Genomic DNA, 19651 nt, shown 5'->3' with positions numbered 1-19651 from the left:
ATTTTAGCCTGCACAGGACTTACCAGTCTACAGTTATAAACCTTATGCCTTTTGGACTCCATTATGATGCAGTTTCATGCAGGAGCACAGTGCACCCATTACCCTATCCGTTTTATTGGCTGACTGTTGCATCCTAGTGGCACTTTAAATTCTTAAATTATAGTTGAAACTCATCAGCTTCAAGCATTTGATCCAGCAATCCCTGGGTACGTGTTTGTGCAGAGCATCAGACCTGATAATTGGAATGTCCCTGCTGAGCCTGAAAGGGATAAATCAGTGAACAGATGATTTTCATGAATCAATGTGTGTTTTGTGAGTGAATAGCTTCTAACAGTTTTCTTAATCTTGAAAGCAAATGAGAGCACATTTCAGTCATGACAGAGGCATGTGAGAGGGGCAGATCCATGGAGGAGTGAGACAGCTTGAAGCACTTATCCTGCCCACAGTGTGCTTCTGCTTGCCAGCACGCACAGTGCCTCTCCTTGCACCAAGCAAACAGGAAACAGGGACAAAGCCACCCCATGGTCCATGGGCCTGTTAACCCTCACCACTCCCTGCAGCCTTTGATGGCCCTGCAAAGTTCTGCTTGGATCAAAATAGAAGTTATGTTTTGGTGCTTTGGATCAGGAGCTTGCTTAGCTGGTAGACTGTCAGAGTCAGTTTGCACTGTAGGCTTCCTTGTACACTCCATGACAGATAAGTTCTCCTAGTTCCTCTTCTGCTGAGTTTAAGTGTGGGAGTTGGATTTGCATCAGAAACTTGATGTGCAATCAGATGTGTGAAGGATTGTGAGGTTTCATTGGGGTGGAGGCATAGGTGACACCAGACAGAACTGAGATACTGCTAGAACCACAGGGTAGCTCATGGTTTGTAGGTGTTTTCTGGAGGCTGTTCCTGAGCATGGACAATGGAGACAGTGCTTTCACCTCTGGGTGCAGGAATCCTGCCGTGCTGCTTGAGTCCAAGCTCCAGAGACAGCAACAGAGCACACAGGATGGGGCTGCTGCTGCCATGGGGAGGCATAAACACGTTAGTGAAAACCTTCATTACTTGGGGTAATTACTTCTCTTGTCCTGTAGAAAAGCAAGCCAGACTTCCATGTCTGGGGCACAAAAAGAATCTTTTTTTTTTCAGTTATTATTTTTTTATACAATTCAGCCTAGAAACATTTTTGTCTTATAAACGCAACTATTGAAGCTGGTGGGAATTTCAATGTTGATTAAACTGTGGGGAACAGTTTGTCAGTTGTTCTCATTGTGATAGGATGCTAACCACAGCTTTAAATAGGTCTCTGGAGCTTGAAAGAAGTTTCTTTTTCTCCTTCTCACGTGTTTTAAATAGAGTGATTCGGAATAATGGTGAAAACGAAGTTCTTAAGAGTTGATACAACTGTCTGACCAAAAAAAAAAAAAGGCTGTATTTGCCCTCTTTATAGGGCAGAGTTTTTAAAGGAAATACCTTTTTTAAAGGAAGTACCTTTAAAAACGTGGTGATACATCATCTTACAAGGAGAACTTTGAAGTAAGGGAACTATCCCAGATTTTATGAAATGAAGTAAAGCCACACGCCCCATATGAGATTCACTTGTGGCTGTGTTCTGGTTAAGGTGCTGCAGATCATTCAACTTGTTTCACTGGAAACACACTGAAGGTCAGCCCTCCAAGTGCTCCAGAGCATTTTGGCCAGATTCTGCAATTACCTACTAGTTGCACACGTGTGGATGTCCCCATTCTCTTCAATGGAATGACTCACCAGGAAGTGGTCATAAGCTAGAGTAAAGCCCCTGGCTGCATTTGATCTGAATGACCTGCATCTTAAGGAGCACAGTGAGGTGAAGACCCAATTAAGATATCATATGCATTCCATTTCCAGTTCATGATTGTCTCATGCAAAATACATTTTTGCAGAATGTGTTTGAATCAGGAGGAAACGATATTTGACAATAAAAGTCACAAAGGATTGGTTATGTTTAACCAGCTTTAACACACGTGCAAATCCAATGATGACTGAAACAATTACTTCTTGATGGATAACTTTATTGCTCACAGATGGCACTTTAAACCCAGAAGGTCAGATTCTTCATATACACTGAAGCTGCAAAGATAAACTGAACATTCTCTTTAACCTCTCGTTGTGCAGGTGAAAACAGATTAGTCGTGTTCAGGATAATTGTGGTGGCTGGAGGATCACTTAGCCTCAAATTATGAAAAAGTTGTTGAAGACCACCAAGTCTGTTCACCTCAGGGCAGTTTCTAATAACTTCTAATGTAGTTTGTTTCTTTGAACCAAGGCATAGATTTATCTTCTGAGTTTACTTCCTTTAGTCTGAGGTAACAGAAATTCAGAGTTGATAAAAAGAAAATTTAAAAGTAGGGCTGAAAAAATTAGAGCAGAGGCAGTAATAATCTGGTTACATGATCCTGATTTTGAGTTCAGTTAATCTGTTCTTTTAAGATAAACTGAAATTTGTCCAAAATGAGTGGAAGGTTGATCATGTATACGTGGTTACTTGCATGTCTGTAGAATTGAACTCGCACATCATGTTGGAAAATATATTCAGTTCAGCTATTTTATCTTTTTTGTTTAATTACTTGTAATCTGTGTTTTTGATTAATGAATAATTCAAAGTTCTGTTCATTCAGAAAGAGCATTGCTTTTTTTTTTCAGGGCAGAAAATAATTGAACAAAGCTTATTCTTTTGCTTCTTTGCAAATTATAGATTACACCCTCTGCTTTCACAAAAAAATTCTTCCATAATTAATTTCCAACAGGCAGACTAACTTCTGCAGTCTAAATTGATGTTTGCTTGTTAATTAAGCAGTCATATTGACTGACTCTCACATGTATATGTAATAAGCCTTCCAAAACAAATAAATATGCAGAAAAAATCAACCCTTTCCTTACGGGGAGAGATTCCTTAGTTATCAGGATTAATTAGTTCTCTTGTTGTCAGTTGAAAAGTAATTGCACCCCCCAATGTGGGTCAGTGTGAGGGTAGGTTGCTGATGGTCGCCTAGTGACAGGCATAATGATAAGTGAATGTGTCCTATTGAGCCGTGACCCTTCAGAAAAGACGGTGTCAAGTAAAATGCCAAGAGAACGTACAGAGAAGGCATAATCCACTTCTAAATATTGACAGTGGGAATTTCCCTGCTATTCTCCTTTCATTTTCTTTTCTAGTAAACATGTCAAACTCCATTGCATTTGTACTCCACACCAGTTTTTGAGCATTTAAAAATGTAACAAAGCTAATGACCCATAAGTAGATAGGATGTCCAATTAAGTTATTTTTCTTCACACTGAGCATCTTTGCTGGTAAAAGTATTGTCTTGTCTTGGCCAGAAATATGATCTTTTACTTCAACTTTTTGTTAGTGGAAATCTATTAATGAATACATTAAAAAACTGATTTATTATACCAAATACACTGATGCTAGGTCTTGAATATTAAAATGATTTAACACTGGAGTTGTTTGAAACGTGCTTGAAATCAGTGGTTTAACTCTGGTTTCTATCAATGGGAGCAAAGTTAGACAAAAACTAAGTGCTCCTTAAGGTCGCACCCATCATATTTGCAAATACTGTGGTGTCTTTTAGATGCATATAATATGTGTATGGGCAAAAGCTTCACTGCGTACCTGGCATATCTGGATTTCTTTTTTGCTTAAAGGGTGAGGGTGAAAATATATTTTTTTTTTTCTTTTCACTTGACTTGAATAACTCTAGAGCCATGTGCTACCAAGCTGCCAACTTTCATATACTTAAGACAAATCTTGCGATTTGCATGTGGGAGTCTTTTTTTTTATATCTATGAGTTACCAAGATAAAAGTTTGTAACCTTTATGCTTTCTTGCCCTTCACCTTTGGCAGACTTGGAAAACAACAGCAGCCCCCATTCCCAGGTCTGGTCTCCTGGTCCCGGCATGGGTCAGGCGCAAGCATGCTGCTGCTGGCTGCCTTTGCTGCTGGCAGAGTGCTTCCAGCAGTGCTGAGCAAAGCCCTTCACCTAGCTTGGAGCATCCCATCCTCTGGTACTAGGATGATGAAAGAAAGACAGGTTTTATCTGAAGTTCTCAGCATTTAGCTTTAGGGACATTATTTCAGAACTGAGAGTCGGTAGACTCAATGGCTGCATGCATCTGCAAGGGACTACCCCATAAAAGCAGTATGCTATTTGGCAAACCCATAGTTTCAGAGTAGAGATCCTTAAATGGTAGGTGAGAAAAATGCCTGCAAGATACCACATAACAAATAGCTTCTTCAAAGATTTGCCGCATCCTTTCTGTCTCTCATGTTAACAGCTGGAAGAATGTATTCATTTGTGGTTAGAAGTCTGATTTTTTTAGACAAAACTTGGAGGAAGTCTGTATTTGTGCTGTATCACCATTCAAACTTCTGTTAATATTGGTGCTAAAGTCCTGGAAACTTCTTTGTTCTGAAAACTTGTTATCCTCTTGCCCGAAGCCTGTTCAAGTGGGCTATAACTTAGTTTATCTCTACATTTAAGTGTACACTTTACATTTTCTTTTGAACACAGATGGATATTAGTATGTACAAGAACACCAGTACAGCTGCAGTAGGAAATACTTACTGACAAACGGAGCACTGCTGGCACTTACAGAGAAAGCTAAACAAGAACAAAGGAAGTCAGTGCCTCCTTACCTTTTGTTAAAAAAAACAAAAACAAAAAAAACCCCTTTGTACTTCTAGCATCTCTCCCCAAAAATGGAGACTTGCATTCTAGGTCTTTCTCAGGCTGAAGAGATTCCCATCTTTAGATGCATATCTGCTGGGTAAAAGTTGCTGAATTTGGTGTGTCCAGTTGAACAGTTTGTACATTCACTATTTACTTGCCAAATTCAGCTAGAGTTGTTGCCCTATAGTTCCTTCTACGGTCGATGAAAGGTTGGCACTCCCAGTGGTGATTCATAGCAGCCACATGGAGCTCACTTATTTCTATTGCGTGTGATATGTACAGCTGGGATTTGGTTATGGTAGGGACCTTTTAAAAGAAGAGTTTGAAGTAGCTAAACTCAAGATACACTTAACTGGGTTCTAGAGGAAAATCTGTAGTACCCTTGTTTACATAGCACAGCTTCTCTCACGTGTTGAAAATTAAATATTTTCTCTTGGAGTAAAGTGGGCTGAGGTACTCTCTTATTTTCTCTCACAGCAGCACTAAAACCTTCACAAATTTCAGTCAGGTCCACATTTAGACTTGAACTGATTTTAGATCTTGCAATTTATTAATATATTTATATTCTTTGCTTCTGGAACACTTTGCTGTCAGCATGAGGCAATAGGATCAAGGACTGCTTCTTTGCCCAGGTATGCATTTCTCTCTGCTTACCATGAAAGCTTTTGTGGCAATAATGTGTTATGGTGCAAGGATGCATCATTACACCTTCCTGCCACTTGTTGGCTTAATGCACAAGAAGGTCCTGAGGTCCTCTGTTCTTCTGACCACAATGCTTTTCTATGAACTTCCTAAAAGTTGCCTTCACACAAATTGCAAGAAACCTGCCTTTATGTTTTCAAGCGTCCCAAGCCACACTATGTTTTACTGACACTCAGGCACACGCAGTTTCACACTGGAATGGTCTGGCCATGATGGCAGCTTTATTGGCACATTTGCTTTCTCAGAATGCAGAAAGTCTGGTGCTTTTTCTTAAAAATTTCTGTGGAGCTGTCCAGTTGCCTTTTGACACCACTTTACCTAAGGAAGCCTGCAGCTAGTGAGGAACTATAGGTGACAGTGCTGTGACCTTCAGATACAGGAAGGGAAGGTCCTGAATTCCCTTTGCCTCCTTCCAAAGCAGCTCCAGCTTTGCAGTGAGGTGTCTGAGTGAGAGTTCGGGATCTCAGAGGTCAGTGTCTGGTTGTGGCCAACTATTCAAGAGGCTGCCATTGCAGCGTTTCCTAAGGAAACACAGCCAGCGGTGCTGGAGGACACACTTCCCTGCTTCTTTGTGCAGCCACAAGGTCTTGAGCTTTCTTCGTGGTTCACTCAGTGAACAACTTGAGAAGAAAACTGTTGAGCAAATCTTGCCTAGCTTTCATTTCTTTCCTGAGTGATTCTTTCTGAGAAGGATGCAAGTCCTGAGTCAGAGCAGCACGAGTTTTCCCAGAGGAAAGGAGTATGTGTGGTGAGGGAGGCACTGCCTTTGCTTTGCTTTCTCCTTCCAGTATAGCATCCAAAATGCGAGTGGACTTGGAGCTGGATGATTTGTCATTGTTAATGACTTTCTTTGTTTTTCTAGGATCGACTTCAGGATCAAAATTAAAAGTTCCTGAGCTGAGTGTGAATGGCAGACAACATGTTGTTCAAGCAGGCCAGACTTTAAATCTCACATGCAGGTAACCAGCTGAGCTGGCTTCTTGTAATTTGGCTGGGAATTCATATACCTGATACTTTATTTTGTAGCTGAAATTATTAAAAAAGGAAAAAAAAACACCTTATGTTGTTGGGGAAGGTGGGGTGTGAACTTCAATGGCAATTGTTTAGTAATTCTTTGTTGTTTCTGTTGTTGTTTTTGGAAAACAAGATAAAAGAGAACCCCAGAAATAGCCGAATATAATAAAACAGAAAGCTTGGGAACTGGAGCTATATCATTGCAGCCCAACATAATTGTTTCTGCTTCCTTATCTGTATTTGCAGGGGGGAAATGCTTCATTCATGGTCTTTGCCTGAAACTCTAAGTAAGGACAGCAAAAGGCTGAAAGTAATTAAATATGCCTGTGGAAGGAATGGGACACAGTCCTGCAGCAGTCTGACCTTGAGCAGAACTCAAGCAAATGACACTGGAAGATATAGCTGCAAATACCCAACAAGTTCAGCAAAGAAGAAGAAGGAATCTATAGTCTACGTATTTATTAATGGTAAGATGATGGTGGTTTTTTTTTTTAATGCTTCTTAGGTATTTTTTTTTCAGCGCAGCAAAATGGATAAAAAGTGCACATCAGATCTGCTTAAATAATGTGTTTTGAATTATATTTTCATCTTCACAAATGTCATGATAATTTAGTGGTTTATACATAAAAATCTGCTTTGTCAGAGCCTCTGAAAACAAGTGTTTTATTAGTAAGGATAAAACAAAGAAAGAAAAATACCAAACCCAAACAGACTCCTGGAGTAACTTGAGCTTCGCATGAAAATATACTAAAAATGAATTTGAGAATGTCTTAATCAGAGAATGATTGATGAAAACAATTTATCTGGTGCTGCAATGTGCATTTTAACCTGCCTAAGGCTGTGCATTTCTAGACAGAGAGATGCCAAAGCTTTCATTCTAGATCACTGAATTTTCTCATGCTGTAGGAAATTATTATTTGCATGCAAGACACGTTCAGAAAAGTGTTCTGCAGTTCATGTTACATCAATTGTAAAAATCTAGAATAATTGGATTCAAAATAAATACAGAATTGTGTTCAGCAAACAAGTATTGTGCAATATATGGGTAATGCTGGAATTAGGTCAGTTAGGCTATAACAGAAATTGCTTTCTGATCCTGCCTTCTTACTGGGTGTTAATCAGATGCTTCACAAAACAGCTGAATTCAAAATGAACAACATTAAAGGAAGAAATTACTAAACTTTTAGCTTTATCATTTTATCGTGTGTTTTAGTTTTTCTCAATTTTTACAACAAAAGGTTCATAGATTACTATGTAGTATCTGGATTCACAGATTTTGGAAGCCTGCATTAGAGCGAATGTGCAACTGGAACTCTTCCAAATGATGTGTCTGCTGCTTCTAATGAGTTCACATCAGAGTGAATTAGCCTTTGTTTTCAGTCTGTGACACAGAGTGGGACGGATGCTATGGAAAATCAGAACCAAATGGACTGCTTACTACAGAAACAGAAAATAAGATAGCTCTCCCTATTATTATGTGTTGCCCTGCTGATAATTACTGAATGATTTATGCTGTTCATCCAGCAGTACTTCATCTGGAATACAGTGCAGTATTTTCCTCACCCAACTACTTGCCTGTAATTCACTGGATATCCAATGATAGATAAATCCAGAAAGGCATGGTGAATGTAGAAGGTTATTCTGTTAGCCAATCAACATTTACTTCTGTCTAGGAAAATTTATGATTTTCTTGGATGATTTCTTTGGGCTTCCCACCATGAGAACTTCTTGAAGCTCCTGCCTTGGATCTTCTCTTTAGTTGACATCTACCCACAGTTATCTCCATTTACGACGTGAGAAGAGAAAGGACAGTTGTGATCCTGACTGAGAACCTCTCTGCTAACCCACTTTCTAGTGGGTTCTCTTGGTCTCCTTTCTGTTTGACATGTTAATTTTTCTGGATACTGAATTATCACAAATTGAAGACACATTTGGTTGTCCCAATTCTTCTGTGCTTCCTGAGCTGTGAGTGGCTTCCTTGCACCCAAAAGAAAACCTCTATCCGATATATGTGAATCAGTTAATCTGCCTAATTCACATGTCAGAAGACTAGTATGTCATTAAATAAATGGCTTTTGGACAACCCCTGAGCTCCCCCCAAAATCTCTTGAAGATAAAGCAGAAGGACTCAGTGTCATAGTTATTTTGATATATATATATTTTTAAAGAACAGTTATTAAACATGGATATTGCCATTGAAATTGCTTTAGACTGTGTTTTAGTCCTACCTTACCTGCCAAAAAAACAGTAAAATGTAGAAGAGACTGTCCTGTAGCAAGTTTAGACATTGTTTGCATCTTACCTTTTGAGGTTGTGTGGAACTTTTGACTGAAAGACAATTTCTTTACAGTTAAATGTTGATTGTGTCTCATGAATTATATATTTGGTAATCTACTGGTGACATAGGAGGCTGCAAGCTAACTGCTCATGTAATGGCTATTGAAAGCTCCACTCTGCCCTGAGATGAGGAAAGGCATGTTAGTCCTCCAAAATTCTACAGTTTCAGGAAGAAATGTCAAGCAAATTGAAAAGAAATAAGACTCTGAGTACCAAAACTAACCATTTCTTATCAGTGTAGCATTAGCATTGGAAGGAAAATAATGAATCACTTAATATAAGTTGATGTTTCTGTGAGTGCACATGAAATTCAATTACCTGGGTTGAGTGGCAGAAAAAAGAGGATAGTAAAATGCTCATTTAAAACTATTGTGTTTAGTTTTAAAGAAATTTTTGGGTGCTTAGGAAATAAACATTTGTAAAAGTCAGGTCCCTCCTAGGTTTGTATTGTTTCCTGTGGCAGGACGTTGTGTCAGTCCATTTCCCATATTAGCTCCATGTGGATCCCCAAGGTGCCTGTTTCCCATGTTTTAGCATGCTGCAGATGAGAACAAATAGTTGCTATTTACAAACACAGAGTCCAAATCAGGAAAGCTGATATTGTTTGTACAGGAAGTCATCACTGATTGTTTTTAAAACGTTATTACGGAAATGAATTAGAGTGATCCTGAAAATGAACTGGATTAAGAAAAAAAAGAAAAAAAGAAACACAGTAAATCCAGTAAATCCTTTCGTTCAGGAATGAGAATGTGCATGGCAAATGTGAGCTTCTGCAGACAAAAATAAGAAGCAAGATGATGAATGATGAAACTGCAAGTCCCAGGATGTCTTAACACATTTCTGAAGTGATGAAGTGCAGTGTTTGGTTATTCAAGAACCAACTAGTGATGTTTTGCTCAGGAGCTAGTCCTGACACCACCCTGCTTTTAGCTGGAGAGGTCACTACTGAGTTGCACAGTGGAGTGAGTGCCGCAGCAACTGTTCACCACACGCAACTCAGGAGTTGAGACAACAGGCAAGGGAAATGAAGCTTCTCAAGAACCTTGGATTTTGCTCTACGAAAGCAGATATTCTGACTTCTACCATGAGCCATGGGAGAAATCCAAAATGAAACATAGCGTCTATACCAGTTTCTCCACTGTGCTGGTCCCAGAACTGTTCCAATGTTTGTTTTGTTGCACAATTTCAATCTGTAAGTTAAAAGGAAAGATTTATAATGAATACTCACTGTATACACTGGAGGAGGACACGGTCAGTTTTCTACTTGGGAAGAGACCATTATGGAGAAAAAATAGTTAAAAAAAAGCCCTGACTATTAGCAGGCTATTTTGAAACCTACGCAGATGTCCCCAGAGATGTTGCTAAAGGCTTTTCTTTCTGTTTGCCTTTGTTCCTGTAGTTCCAAGATACTTCTCCAGTTGTTGGAGCTCATTCATTTTCTTTTTTCTTCAAAAATGTCAAGTCCTCTTCATTCTTTGTTTTCATCTCTTTTGTCCTTTGCCTTCGATCACCTGTTCCTGTGACACAACAGAGAAAAGCAAGCAAGTTCAATTACATTAATACAGCAAGTTTAGATAGCTGCAGGAATTTGAACAAAATTTGGTTCAGGTTTAATTCTTGCTACTTCCTGTGATGTTTTAGTTCTAATGCAGCAGAGATTTTTTAAGTGAAGTCATACTTGACTTCAGATAAACTGGCCCATCACTTACGGTTCTTTGTCTCCTTTTCTCTCCTCACACTCCCACCATACATGTTTCTGGCCACATACTTTTCCTTGCAAAGATGTTTACTGATACTTCACTCGAGCATCACTTAAAATATTCTGTCTTTAATCACATCTCTGTGCTAAGTTAGTTGTCTATTCTCTTTCGTAGTAAACAGAGAGGAAAAAAATACCTTCTGGTATGTGTTTCTCATCACTGACACAACAAAGAATCTTGAGGACAATCTTAGATGGAATGTCTTCCTTTGGGGGGATGTCAGTCAAGTGAGACAAATCAGAGCTGGATAACAAAAGGTCCTGAGGGCTACACTTGTATCTGCTGATGCCTGGAATATCAAACGTGTCCACTAATTTTGGATATTTGACTTGAGGTGTGTCTCAAATTGGGTAGTCCAAAATGAAGTGCTTTAACATTATTGAATGCTTTAAAATGTAAGACTTTGAAGTACCAAAACATCTGGAGTTTTGAGTGTCTTCAAATTCTAGAACTACATCCTGCCAGGGCAGAACATGTCCTGCCTCTTTAGGAGGTCCAATTGCTGACTGCTAGCTGGATCCAGATCCAGGGCTGACATGGATTTAACATTTAGCTTGAGTAGATTGATTCCTGAAACCCCAAAAGTAGCACACTGCAGAATGGGGAGGCATCAAAATTGCTTGCCAGAAGGGTCTTTAAGATCAGAAGCTTCAAAGTCAAAATAATTCAGATGGAACAGCAACAGGACAAAATACCTAGATTATCTTTTATTCTTCTTTGAAAGTAGTGTACCCATAAAACAACCTGATATGACCTGGGATACTTGTGTCTTTTCTTTCTTTGCTTTTGACACAATTCTAACCTTTGAGCAGTACTTTTTGGCTTATGCTATCTGAGTTAATGATACGATAGCACCTCTGTTATGAAGAGGATACTAGTTGGGATTAAACTGCACTGCATCTGTATCAAGTACATAGACATTTTTTAGTGTCTAATGAGGTTCATGTTAGAAAACAGCTCTCTAGGACTCACTGATCTAAATTACCACTGATTGCTATACTTCCATAATATCACTGTGTCTACACGGACTTCACATTGTGCTTCACTGTGTTGAGCAGGTGAGATTTGGAAACTTTGGCAGCATCAAAGGGGGCACACTCAGCTCTCTGAGGTCTCACTTCCTCACCAGGGCTCATAGCTGTAACTGACATGAAAATACATTTCCAAGATGATGCATCACAAAGGAGGGTGTAAATGAAAAAAGGATCTAATGACCTATGGCCTTTCTAGAGTTAACTTTCTGAACATGGCAATTACTGCAGTGTGTATTTCCTGGTTAAAGTTGATTATTTTTTCATAAGAGCTGAAGCCACTTTTTAAGTGTTTTATGGACCTACATCAATGATAGCATAATGTAACTACCCACAAAGGAAAACAAACCCTGCCTAGAGATCACTGCAATTATGCTAGCAATGCTTTGTGTCTGAATGTGCTCCAGATATAAAGTATTCCTCTCCTTATTCTTTTAATTTCTTTTCTTGACTTCTATGTTTATTAATTCATAGCTCATGATCTTCCTGCTTCAAGTTTTAGAAAGTGTGTTGTTTTGCAGTTTAAGGCAAGGCAGGAGTGGAAAAGCCTGCATTACAGAAAGGCATTGTGCTTCCTACACGAATCCTCATACAAAATGCTGTTGATTTTTTTCTTAAGGACCATAACCAACTATCTATGAGTAGATTAAATAGATGCCTTTCCTAGGGCATGATTAATCTCAGCCTTAAACAAATGTCTGGAAGAGGTCAGAGGAGGTCAGGCCCCACTCCAGATCCAAACTACTATCAGTTTGACTATGTAGCTCTGAGATGGGTGTCTATGTTTCTAGGTGTGTAAGTGAGGTGAGATCCACTCCCAGCCTGAAGAAGTCCTTGAATTATTTTGAACTGCACTATTGATGCAGCCAGAATAACTACAGTTAGTCAAAGTAAATCTCAAGAAAGGAAAGGATAATTTGGTAATTGGACCATTAACTTTAGCAGAGTCCACATGTCTATACTTTTGTGCATATGCATGAGGGAAAAAGATTGCTATGTGTATGTGAGGAGTCTTAGCTCTTTTGACCTGGAAAAAAAACCATTGATGATGAGTCAGGTATAAGTGTGTATTTTGGAAGGACAAACTTTCAGAGATTCCAAGGAGCTCAGACTCCCACAGAATTTTCTTCTTGCAAACGTGTAAGTACTCTGACTTACTTAGCTCAGATTATTAAAAACAAAACAAAGCCCGGCACAGTAGCTGAAGCATGTGGAAATAAAGAACCTCACCATCTTTTCGGAATCTGACATTTCAGTGTGGCTATTTTGGTTGTTTGTGCAAGCTCCGTAAATAGCCTAGACAGGTCAGTGATATCAGACATAATATTGCTTGTATTAAGCCTCTTATCAAGTTTGGATGTGGCTGCCAACCAGCCTCGTAAAAAGCTGCTATTTATATTCTTTAACAATATAGCAAGTGACCTTCAGATTTTGTGATTTCATGACTGTTCATTGTGGTTTCATGTTGATTGTAAGCAAGAGATATTGTAAGAAACACAGTCAAACCACTACACAGTCATTAATTACAGGCATGGTTAATAATATTATAAAGTGATGTTTAAAACAACCTTTAGAATATATAACCATTTTGGCTATCCTTCACCTTGCTACCCTTGCAAGCAACTTTGAAGCAAAACAAATGAACAAAACCTCAAACATAAAGATCAACTTGCTTAGGTGTTGTATTCCAGATCCTGATGGAGTTGTATGTGAAACTCAGATAACGTCTTTAAGAACATTTGATCCACAGTGTTCCTTTTCATAGAATCATTAGGATTAGAGAAGACAACTAAGGTCATTCAGACTAACTGCCAGCTCATCACCTCCATGCCCACTAAACTGCAGTGCCACATCTCCACGTTTCTTGAATGCCTCCAGGGGTGGTGACTCCACCTCTTCCCTGGGCAGGCTATTTTATGTTTAGTGCTTTCAGAACCTCGAAGTATCTAAGCTGGCTCAGAAGACCACTGGCAAGAGTTTAGTTCATCCCAGATGTGCTCCTAGACAACTCCCAAGGAAGGGGAAATATGGCTTTTACCTCCTTGCAGAAAGAAATTGGGTGGAAATATAGTGAGAGCCACTGGCTGTAGCTAAGGCTGGGATGGGAGGGGGGAAAAAAAAGAAGGAAGATATGCTATTATTTGAGTGAGAGAAGGAGCTCTGTGTCATTGAGTGTACTCTGTTCTGGTGCTGTGAGCTCAGTTCTGCCTGCTCCACAATGGGAGACCCTGCAGCAGATCATGGTCTTAAAGTACTGAGTATCCCCTAATGGCCATTATGACGGAAGGAGAATAAAATCAAAGAGAATCAGGAAAAGCCTCCACACTCATTATGAAAACAAAACTGTGCTAGGAAATATGATGTGTATTCCTTTTAATCAAAAGCAGGAAGGCATTTGGAGCACTTGGGGCCATCAATTGCCCTCCAGCCCATGACGGAAGTCCCAGTGATGTCAATGGGAGCTCTGCACGCGAATCATAGGGCACAGAGTCAGCTTCTGGTGTCCCTGTGTCTTGGCATGCCACTGCAGAAACCTACTGGGGAAGGCTGCCACCAAGCTTAGAAGCTTACCTAGAAGAGCTAGGGCATTTTGTTGACTTTTAGACAGCACTTCATTGACTTCCCCAGATGTGAACGTGCATTGCTATTGGAAAAGGAGAGAAAAAAAGCCTTAACGTGGTGTTTTGTGTTCATTTCCTGTCCCTGACTTTAGACGGACAGGAATCCTGCGAAGTCTAAACTGCACAGCCCCCATGGCCTTGCTGTTGGCATCAGTCAGTGGTGACACTGTGTCTGCAGGCTGCACCGCTAATCTCCAGAGCAGCTCTTCCTCACTCTTGGAATGATCTGGAGATTATCATACAGGAAAGGACTTTGCAGAGTTTGCTGGTTTGGGACTGGAGCTCTTAATTTTATGACAAAGATGAACAAGTCTTTGGGGAGCAGTAAATCTGTTGATGTCTTAGCAGTAAATTTCTGTTGATGTTACGGGACAGGTGACCTTTTCCAGGGCTGTGACCTGTGAAAAACAAAAAAAAAGTTCTTTTCACCATGCTACAAACAGGTTCATTCTTGGTCTTTCCTTGAATCATATTGCAAAGGAAATTAGCCTAACACATCCTTAGAGTACTTTTTATTACATATGTAGTCTCTATTACTCGTAAGTACCTTTTGTGATCTCAGCAAATGTTTAACACCTATTATTAAATAAAGCATTGTGATAGTCTGATTTCATAAAATATATGTTACAAATTCATGAAACCTCTTTGGGAAAACTTTTTCAATATCCTAGGGTACACTTAAGATACTCGACCTTAGGATTCTCTCTCATATAAATTAGGGCAGAATTTGCTTTTCTTCTCATTATTTGTCTCAAACAAAAGTATTTTTGCTTATCGTAAGAAAATAAGATCGTAAGGGCAGAACAGTATTATGACAGTGGGAAGTGCAGATCTTACTTACAAAGGAGAAGGTAATGTATTTAAAGAACTACTTGAGTGAACATAGGTCAATGTGCAGAATTCTGGTAGCATTACAATTTAAGGTTTTGTAAAGGGTCAATTCTTGATGGCTTTACTCATTTCTTTTCCAAGAAAGATTTCCATTGTTATTTGTATGGCTTTTAACTGAGTGAAAATAATAGGATTTGCCTGAAAAAACATTGGAGCCATAGATAAGCGTGGAACTAAGATCTATGTGTTCCACTTTTTCAAGAGTCCAAAGCCAAAACTTAGATGGATTTGGAGGTAGTCTCTCTACACATCTCACTGTGAGTCAAACCAAACCTTCCCATCTCGACACCTGCAAAGAAGATTTGGAACCAGAGCCGGTGGCTTGAGGCCCTCCTTGTTAACTGTTTCAAACAATAGCAGCAGCAGTGTTCCCTGTTCCCAGCACAAACTATTTATGACAAAGCCTTTTGTTAAAGAGGTTGTTCAAGGGACGGTAAACTATTCTGCCAAGTTTTCCTTATTGAGTTGAATGAAATAAATGCTTTCCTGGCATTTTCCTTATCACAAAAGAGATGTTTAGGTATTGTGATAGTAGGAAGGAGAAGAATACTTAACTCTTGCTAGTCCATATTCTGAAAGTATGTGGTTGGAAATATGGATAAATAATTGCAATAGGGTCTTCCTAGCAAAGTCAATGTGTTGTTTTTGGTGGGTTTATTTTCTGCCGTGATATTCCTTGTTGAGTGTGTGAACGTGTCTTGTGTAAATGTTTCCTGAAAAGTGAATTTCAGCTTACTCCTGAAACACCTTGAAGAAAGACATCTTCCAGCAGTAGATATGATGCTGTAATGAGAAAAATGTATGCCAACTCCCCTGCATTTTAAAGAAGATAGCAAAATACTGCCGTTGAAGTTTAGAGACAAATGTATTTTCAAACATTCAGCAATGTTATACTGAAGTTGTTTAGATAAAAGCAAGCAGAAGAGTAATTTGAGGACTTCCATTATAAATAGGATTTATTGGTTCTTTCCTGACTGTTACAATTTCCATAAAGTCTCTGAAGATTTCATATATTAACCTTTTTCTCTTCTTCTTCTCCTGCAGATACAAGTAATCCATTTGTAGAGATGCATAGTGATATACCAAAAATAATACACATGACTGTGGGAAAAGAAATGATCATTCCTTGCAGAGTCACAGCACCAGATATTGCTGTTACGTTAAAAAAGGTACTGCAATCCAAGCATACTCTGATGATGTTCTTGCTGATGTGGAAGCTGCATTTTGTTGTTATTGTTTATAACTATTGTGAAAATTTTGAACTATTATTTAGTGTTTTTTTCTTTAATATATTTCTGTTTGTCAGTGTGTTTAGAAATATTTTAACACAGACATCAGTCTTATATCTCAAAAAAAGGCTTTGTCAGATCTCTTATGTTGGATGGGAGTTTTCTAAACTTCAGCTTTTCAGACAGTTTTATTAAAGGTCCATTGATATTAAAAAGTTTAACTTTTCAAGACAAAGTACTTCTCAAGACGAAGTTTTCTTAATCTCAGGAGGAAATTTCTTGTTGGAGGAGATTTCTGTCTTCCTCTTCCCCTGTCCTTTCTCCCTTTCCTCTCCTCTGTCTGCTGGAACGGCCTGTGTCTGTATAGGGCATTTCTTCAGGCTTTTCCTTTTCCCTTTAACTTCACTTATTATTTTTCTGTCCAAATGCACTTATCAAACATCAGATGACTTCTCTTTGTAGGGAAATTCATGCAGGATTTGAGATGGTGGGTACAGTTACAGAAAAACAACATTTTTCATGTTTTAGAGAAAGCATTTCTTTACGGAGTTGCTTGAGAGCTACGTGGAGAGTTAAGGGGCTGCATGCATGTAGTGAGGGGCATAGTACTGGCACAGAGGATGGGGCTTCTTTTTTAGAGCTCTTTTGTTTGGCTTAAAAATTATGGAGGTACCAGTGATGTTTCTAAAAAATCAAAGTGTAGAGTTTTATACATAGTGGCATCAATGTTCAGCACTTCAGTGATATATTTATTTTGTAATAGAATTGCATGTGATTGCTGAAAGCACGCTGAATGCGGAGAAAAGAAAGTAACTCCCAAGCAATGTGACTGCACATCGCATACGCACACACTAGCAAGAGCTGTACCAGAGATGGATGATGCAGAAGACTGTGGCTATTGAATCACAAGTAAATAGCACTTGACTTTCTGTAGGGTGCATGATGTAAACTGAGGACTTATCAGGTCATTGTGGTGCTGCATATGACATCTCAGCATATTAAGTTTCTAGCTGAGAAAATTCCCATCAGAGTTCTCATCTTAAGAAACAATGTAAAAAATAAATCTTTCTCCTTATTTGGAGTAAGTTGAGGCATATCTACTCTCTTTTATCAGCTTGCCCTTAGATCAGGGTTGTGGTGATGATGCATCTTTCCACTATCAAAACCAGATGTAATACTCTGGGAAGTAGAAAGAGGAGGTGGAGCCAAGTATTGAAAGGGGATTGGTCGCTTACATGTTTTGCATTCCAGGAAAAAGAGATGTATTCCCAGAATTTCCTGAAGTATGTAAATTACAATGCATTACAACATATCTTACTTTATTTATCATCTATGACATTCATGTGTGAAAATTCCAGTGCGTTCTTGCTCACATTACAATTAAGAGATGTGCTAAACGCATTTCCCATCTGCTAGAGTATTGCTTCTGGAGAGCTGGCAAAAAACAATCTATTTTTTCCATTTAGCATTAAAGGAAGAAGTCACTGTCCCCATAATGCAATCCACTGGAGCTGGAAAAAGATCCCAGCACTGGATTCATTAAATTCTGTATTTTATATTGTCATAGAGTCAAAATATGGAATGTTTTTGTAATCTTTTTTGTGAAAGGACTCATGGATAAAGTCACATGGACACTGCCTCCAGCACTTTGTTCCTGTGCAGTACTACTTCTTAGTTGTAGTGGACAATGTGGAAAAGGTTTATTATCCATTTTCAACATTACAAATGATTTTATTACTAAAACTGCATCTTTACATTGCTCATTGTATTATTCTAACTTCCAGGCTGAACATTCATATAAATTGTATTGTATAGCATGCCAATCTTATGCAACATGGGAATCTTAAAAATGGAGAAGGAAATAGGGATGGAGCTTTTCATTCCTATTTCAAAACCAGTCTTCAGTCCTATTACAGTCTGCATCTGCAGTCACTGGTGGGCCTTTCTTCACCTCAGCATATGATGAAATGGTGAAAACAATTTATGGTTTTGACCTTAGGCTTAATATTGAGATACCCACAGCCTTTGAAACAGTCATTCCTATCAATATGATTCTAACAGCCTCATTCAGAATTCCTAAAATAAGATGAAATTTACTGCACTGAAGGCACACATTTCTTGTTTCTTCATTTGAACCTGACTTACTAAATGGACAAAATGTCTCCATTTGGTGCAATAGTTTGATGCTCTGTTTACTCCTCTTTTGGATTCTCTGTCAAAAAGTCAACAACACCATTTGCAGGAAGAGAACTAAATATGTTTTGGTATAAAATTAAAGGAAAAAAAAAAGAGAGAGAGAAATAATTATCCCAAAAATGTGAGCTTGGCCTCTCGGTCACACATCTGGACAGTCTGATTCTTAGTAATGCCACCTCATCCTTCCCAAAGTGGTGTAAGGGAGGAACATCAAAGAAAGGACAAGTATTCAACACTCAAATGCACATGTTTTGCTTTACTTTCATCTAGTGCTTTTCAATAAAATCTGCCTGTGCAGTCATGGGGAACCATACATTGGCTATGTACTCTTGATCGTATGTACATATGCAAAACCTTGTAGTAGTACCGTGTTAGTACCATTTGGTACCAAAAAATGTCAGTGGCTAGTATCCAGCAATGAAGGAGGCACAGCAAGTGCCAAAATTTGTTGAAGTCTAGTTTGAAATAAAGAAGGTAAAAAACCAATACTGCTGCAGGATCTGCAGCACTGTGGCATATGCAGTTAAGTATGTAGACAGTTAATTCCATGTTTACTGCAGCCATCACAAGAAATGGCTTCTTTGAATGGTTCTGAAAGTCTGCTGGTATCCATCTGTAACCTGTTATTTCAGCTGGCTTTATCCTCTGCTCCTTCAGTGGAGATGGTGCTGTTCCATCACCACGGACCTCCTGTTTCTGCCTGTCATGACCTAGAAGACAAGCTCTGTGGCATGGCGCGAGCTGCTGGATCCTGCTTTGGCAGGGTGTGAACCAAGTGGTCCCCAGAGTTCCTTCCAACCTTGGTTACTCTGTGGTTCAGGGATACTCTGCCTTGTGCCACCACAACACCATGCAATCACCCAGAGACATGCTGTGTTGCCTGGAAGTTGGTGTTTCTGATTAGGGTAGAATCAAGCCCTAAATTATTTTATGAGTGGGAAACAGTTCACCTGAACCAGTGGGGTGGCAGAGAAAAGTCGGGTAAGAAACAGAAGTACCAAGTAACTAATTAATATAAAATGCATTAATGCATTTGCTGAGGAACAACAATATGCAGAGATTCTGAGGCTCTGGCTTGACTCTCTCTTCCTGATGTATATGAAAACCTACAGAGTATGCTCAAACTGTCTGTCTTCCACTGAAGCAGAAGAGGATAAATCCAGATGAAGCTCTTG

General features: G+C 39.1%; 1 protein-coding gene across 1 annotated transcript in view; it reads left to right on the top strand.

The window, feature by feature from the left end:
• The window catches only part of FLT1 (fms related receptor tyrosine kinase 1), a 100989-nt gene that overhangs the window by 7632 nt on the left and 73706 nt on the right, over positions 1-19651 (top strand). The window contains exons 2-4 of the mRNA XM_065730148.1: positions 6260-6356; positions 6658-6878; positions 16096-16220. Coding sequence (XP_065586220.1) covers positions 6260-6356; positions 6658-6878; positions 16096-16220 — 443 coding nt within the window. The remainder of the gene's footprint in view (positions 1-6259; positions 6357-6657; positions 6879-16095; positions 16221-19651) is intronic.

The sequence above is a fragment of the Cyrtonyx montezumae genome, unplaced genomic scaffold (assembly GCF_038088225.1).
Source record: "Cyrtonyx montezumae isolate F1298 unplaced genomic scaffold, pur_monq_1.0 scaffold_12, whole genome shotgun sequence".
In the NCBI taxonomy this organism is placed as follows: Eukaryota; Metazoa; Chordata; class Aves; order Galliformes; family Odontophoridae; genus Cyrtonyx; species Cyrtonyx montezumae.
Note: the sequence above shows the minus strand (reverse complement) of the source record. Positions and strands in the feature narration are given on the sequence as shown.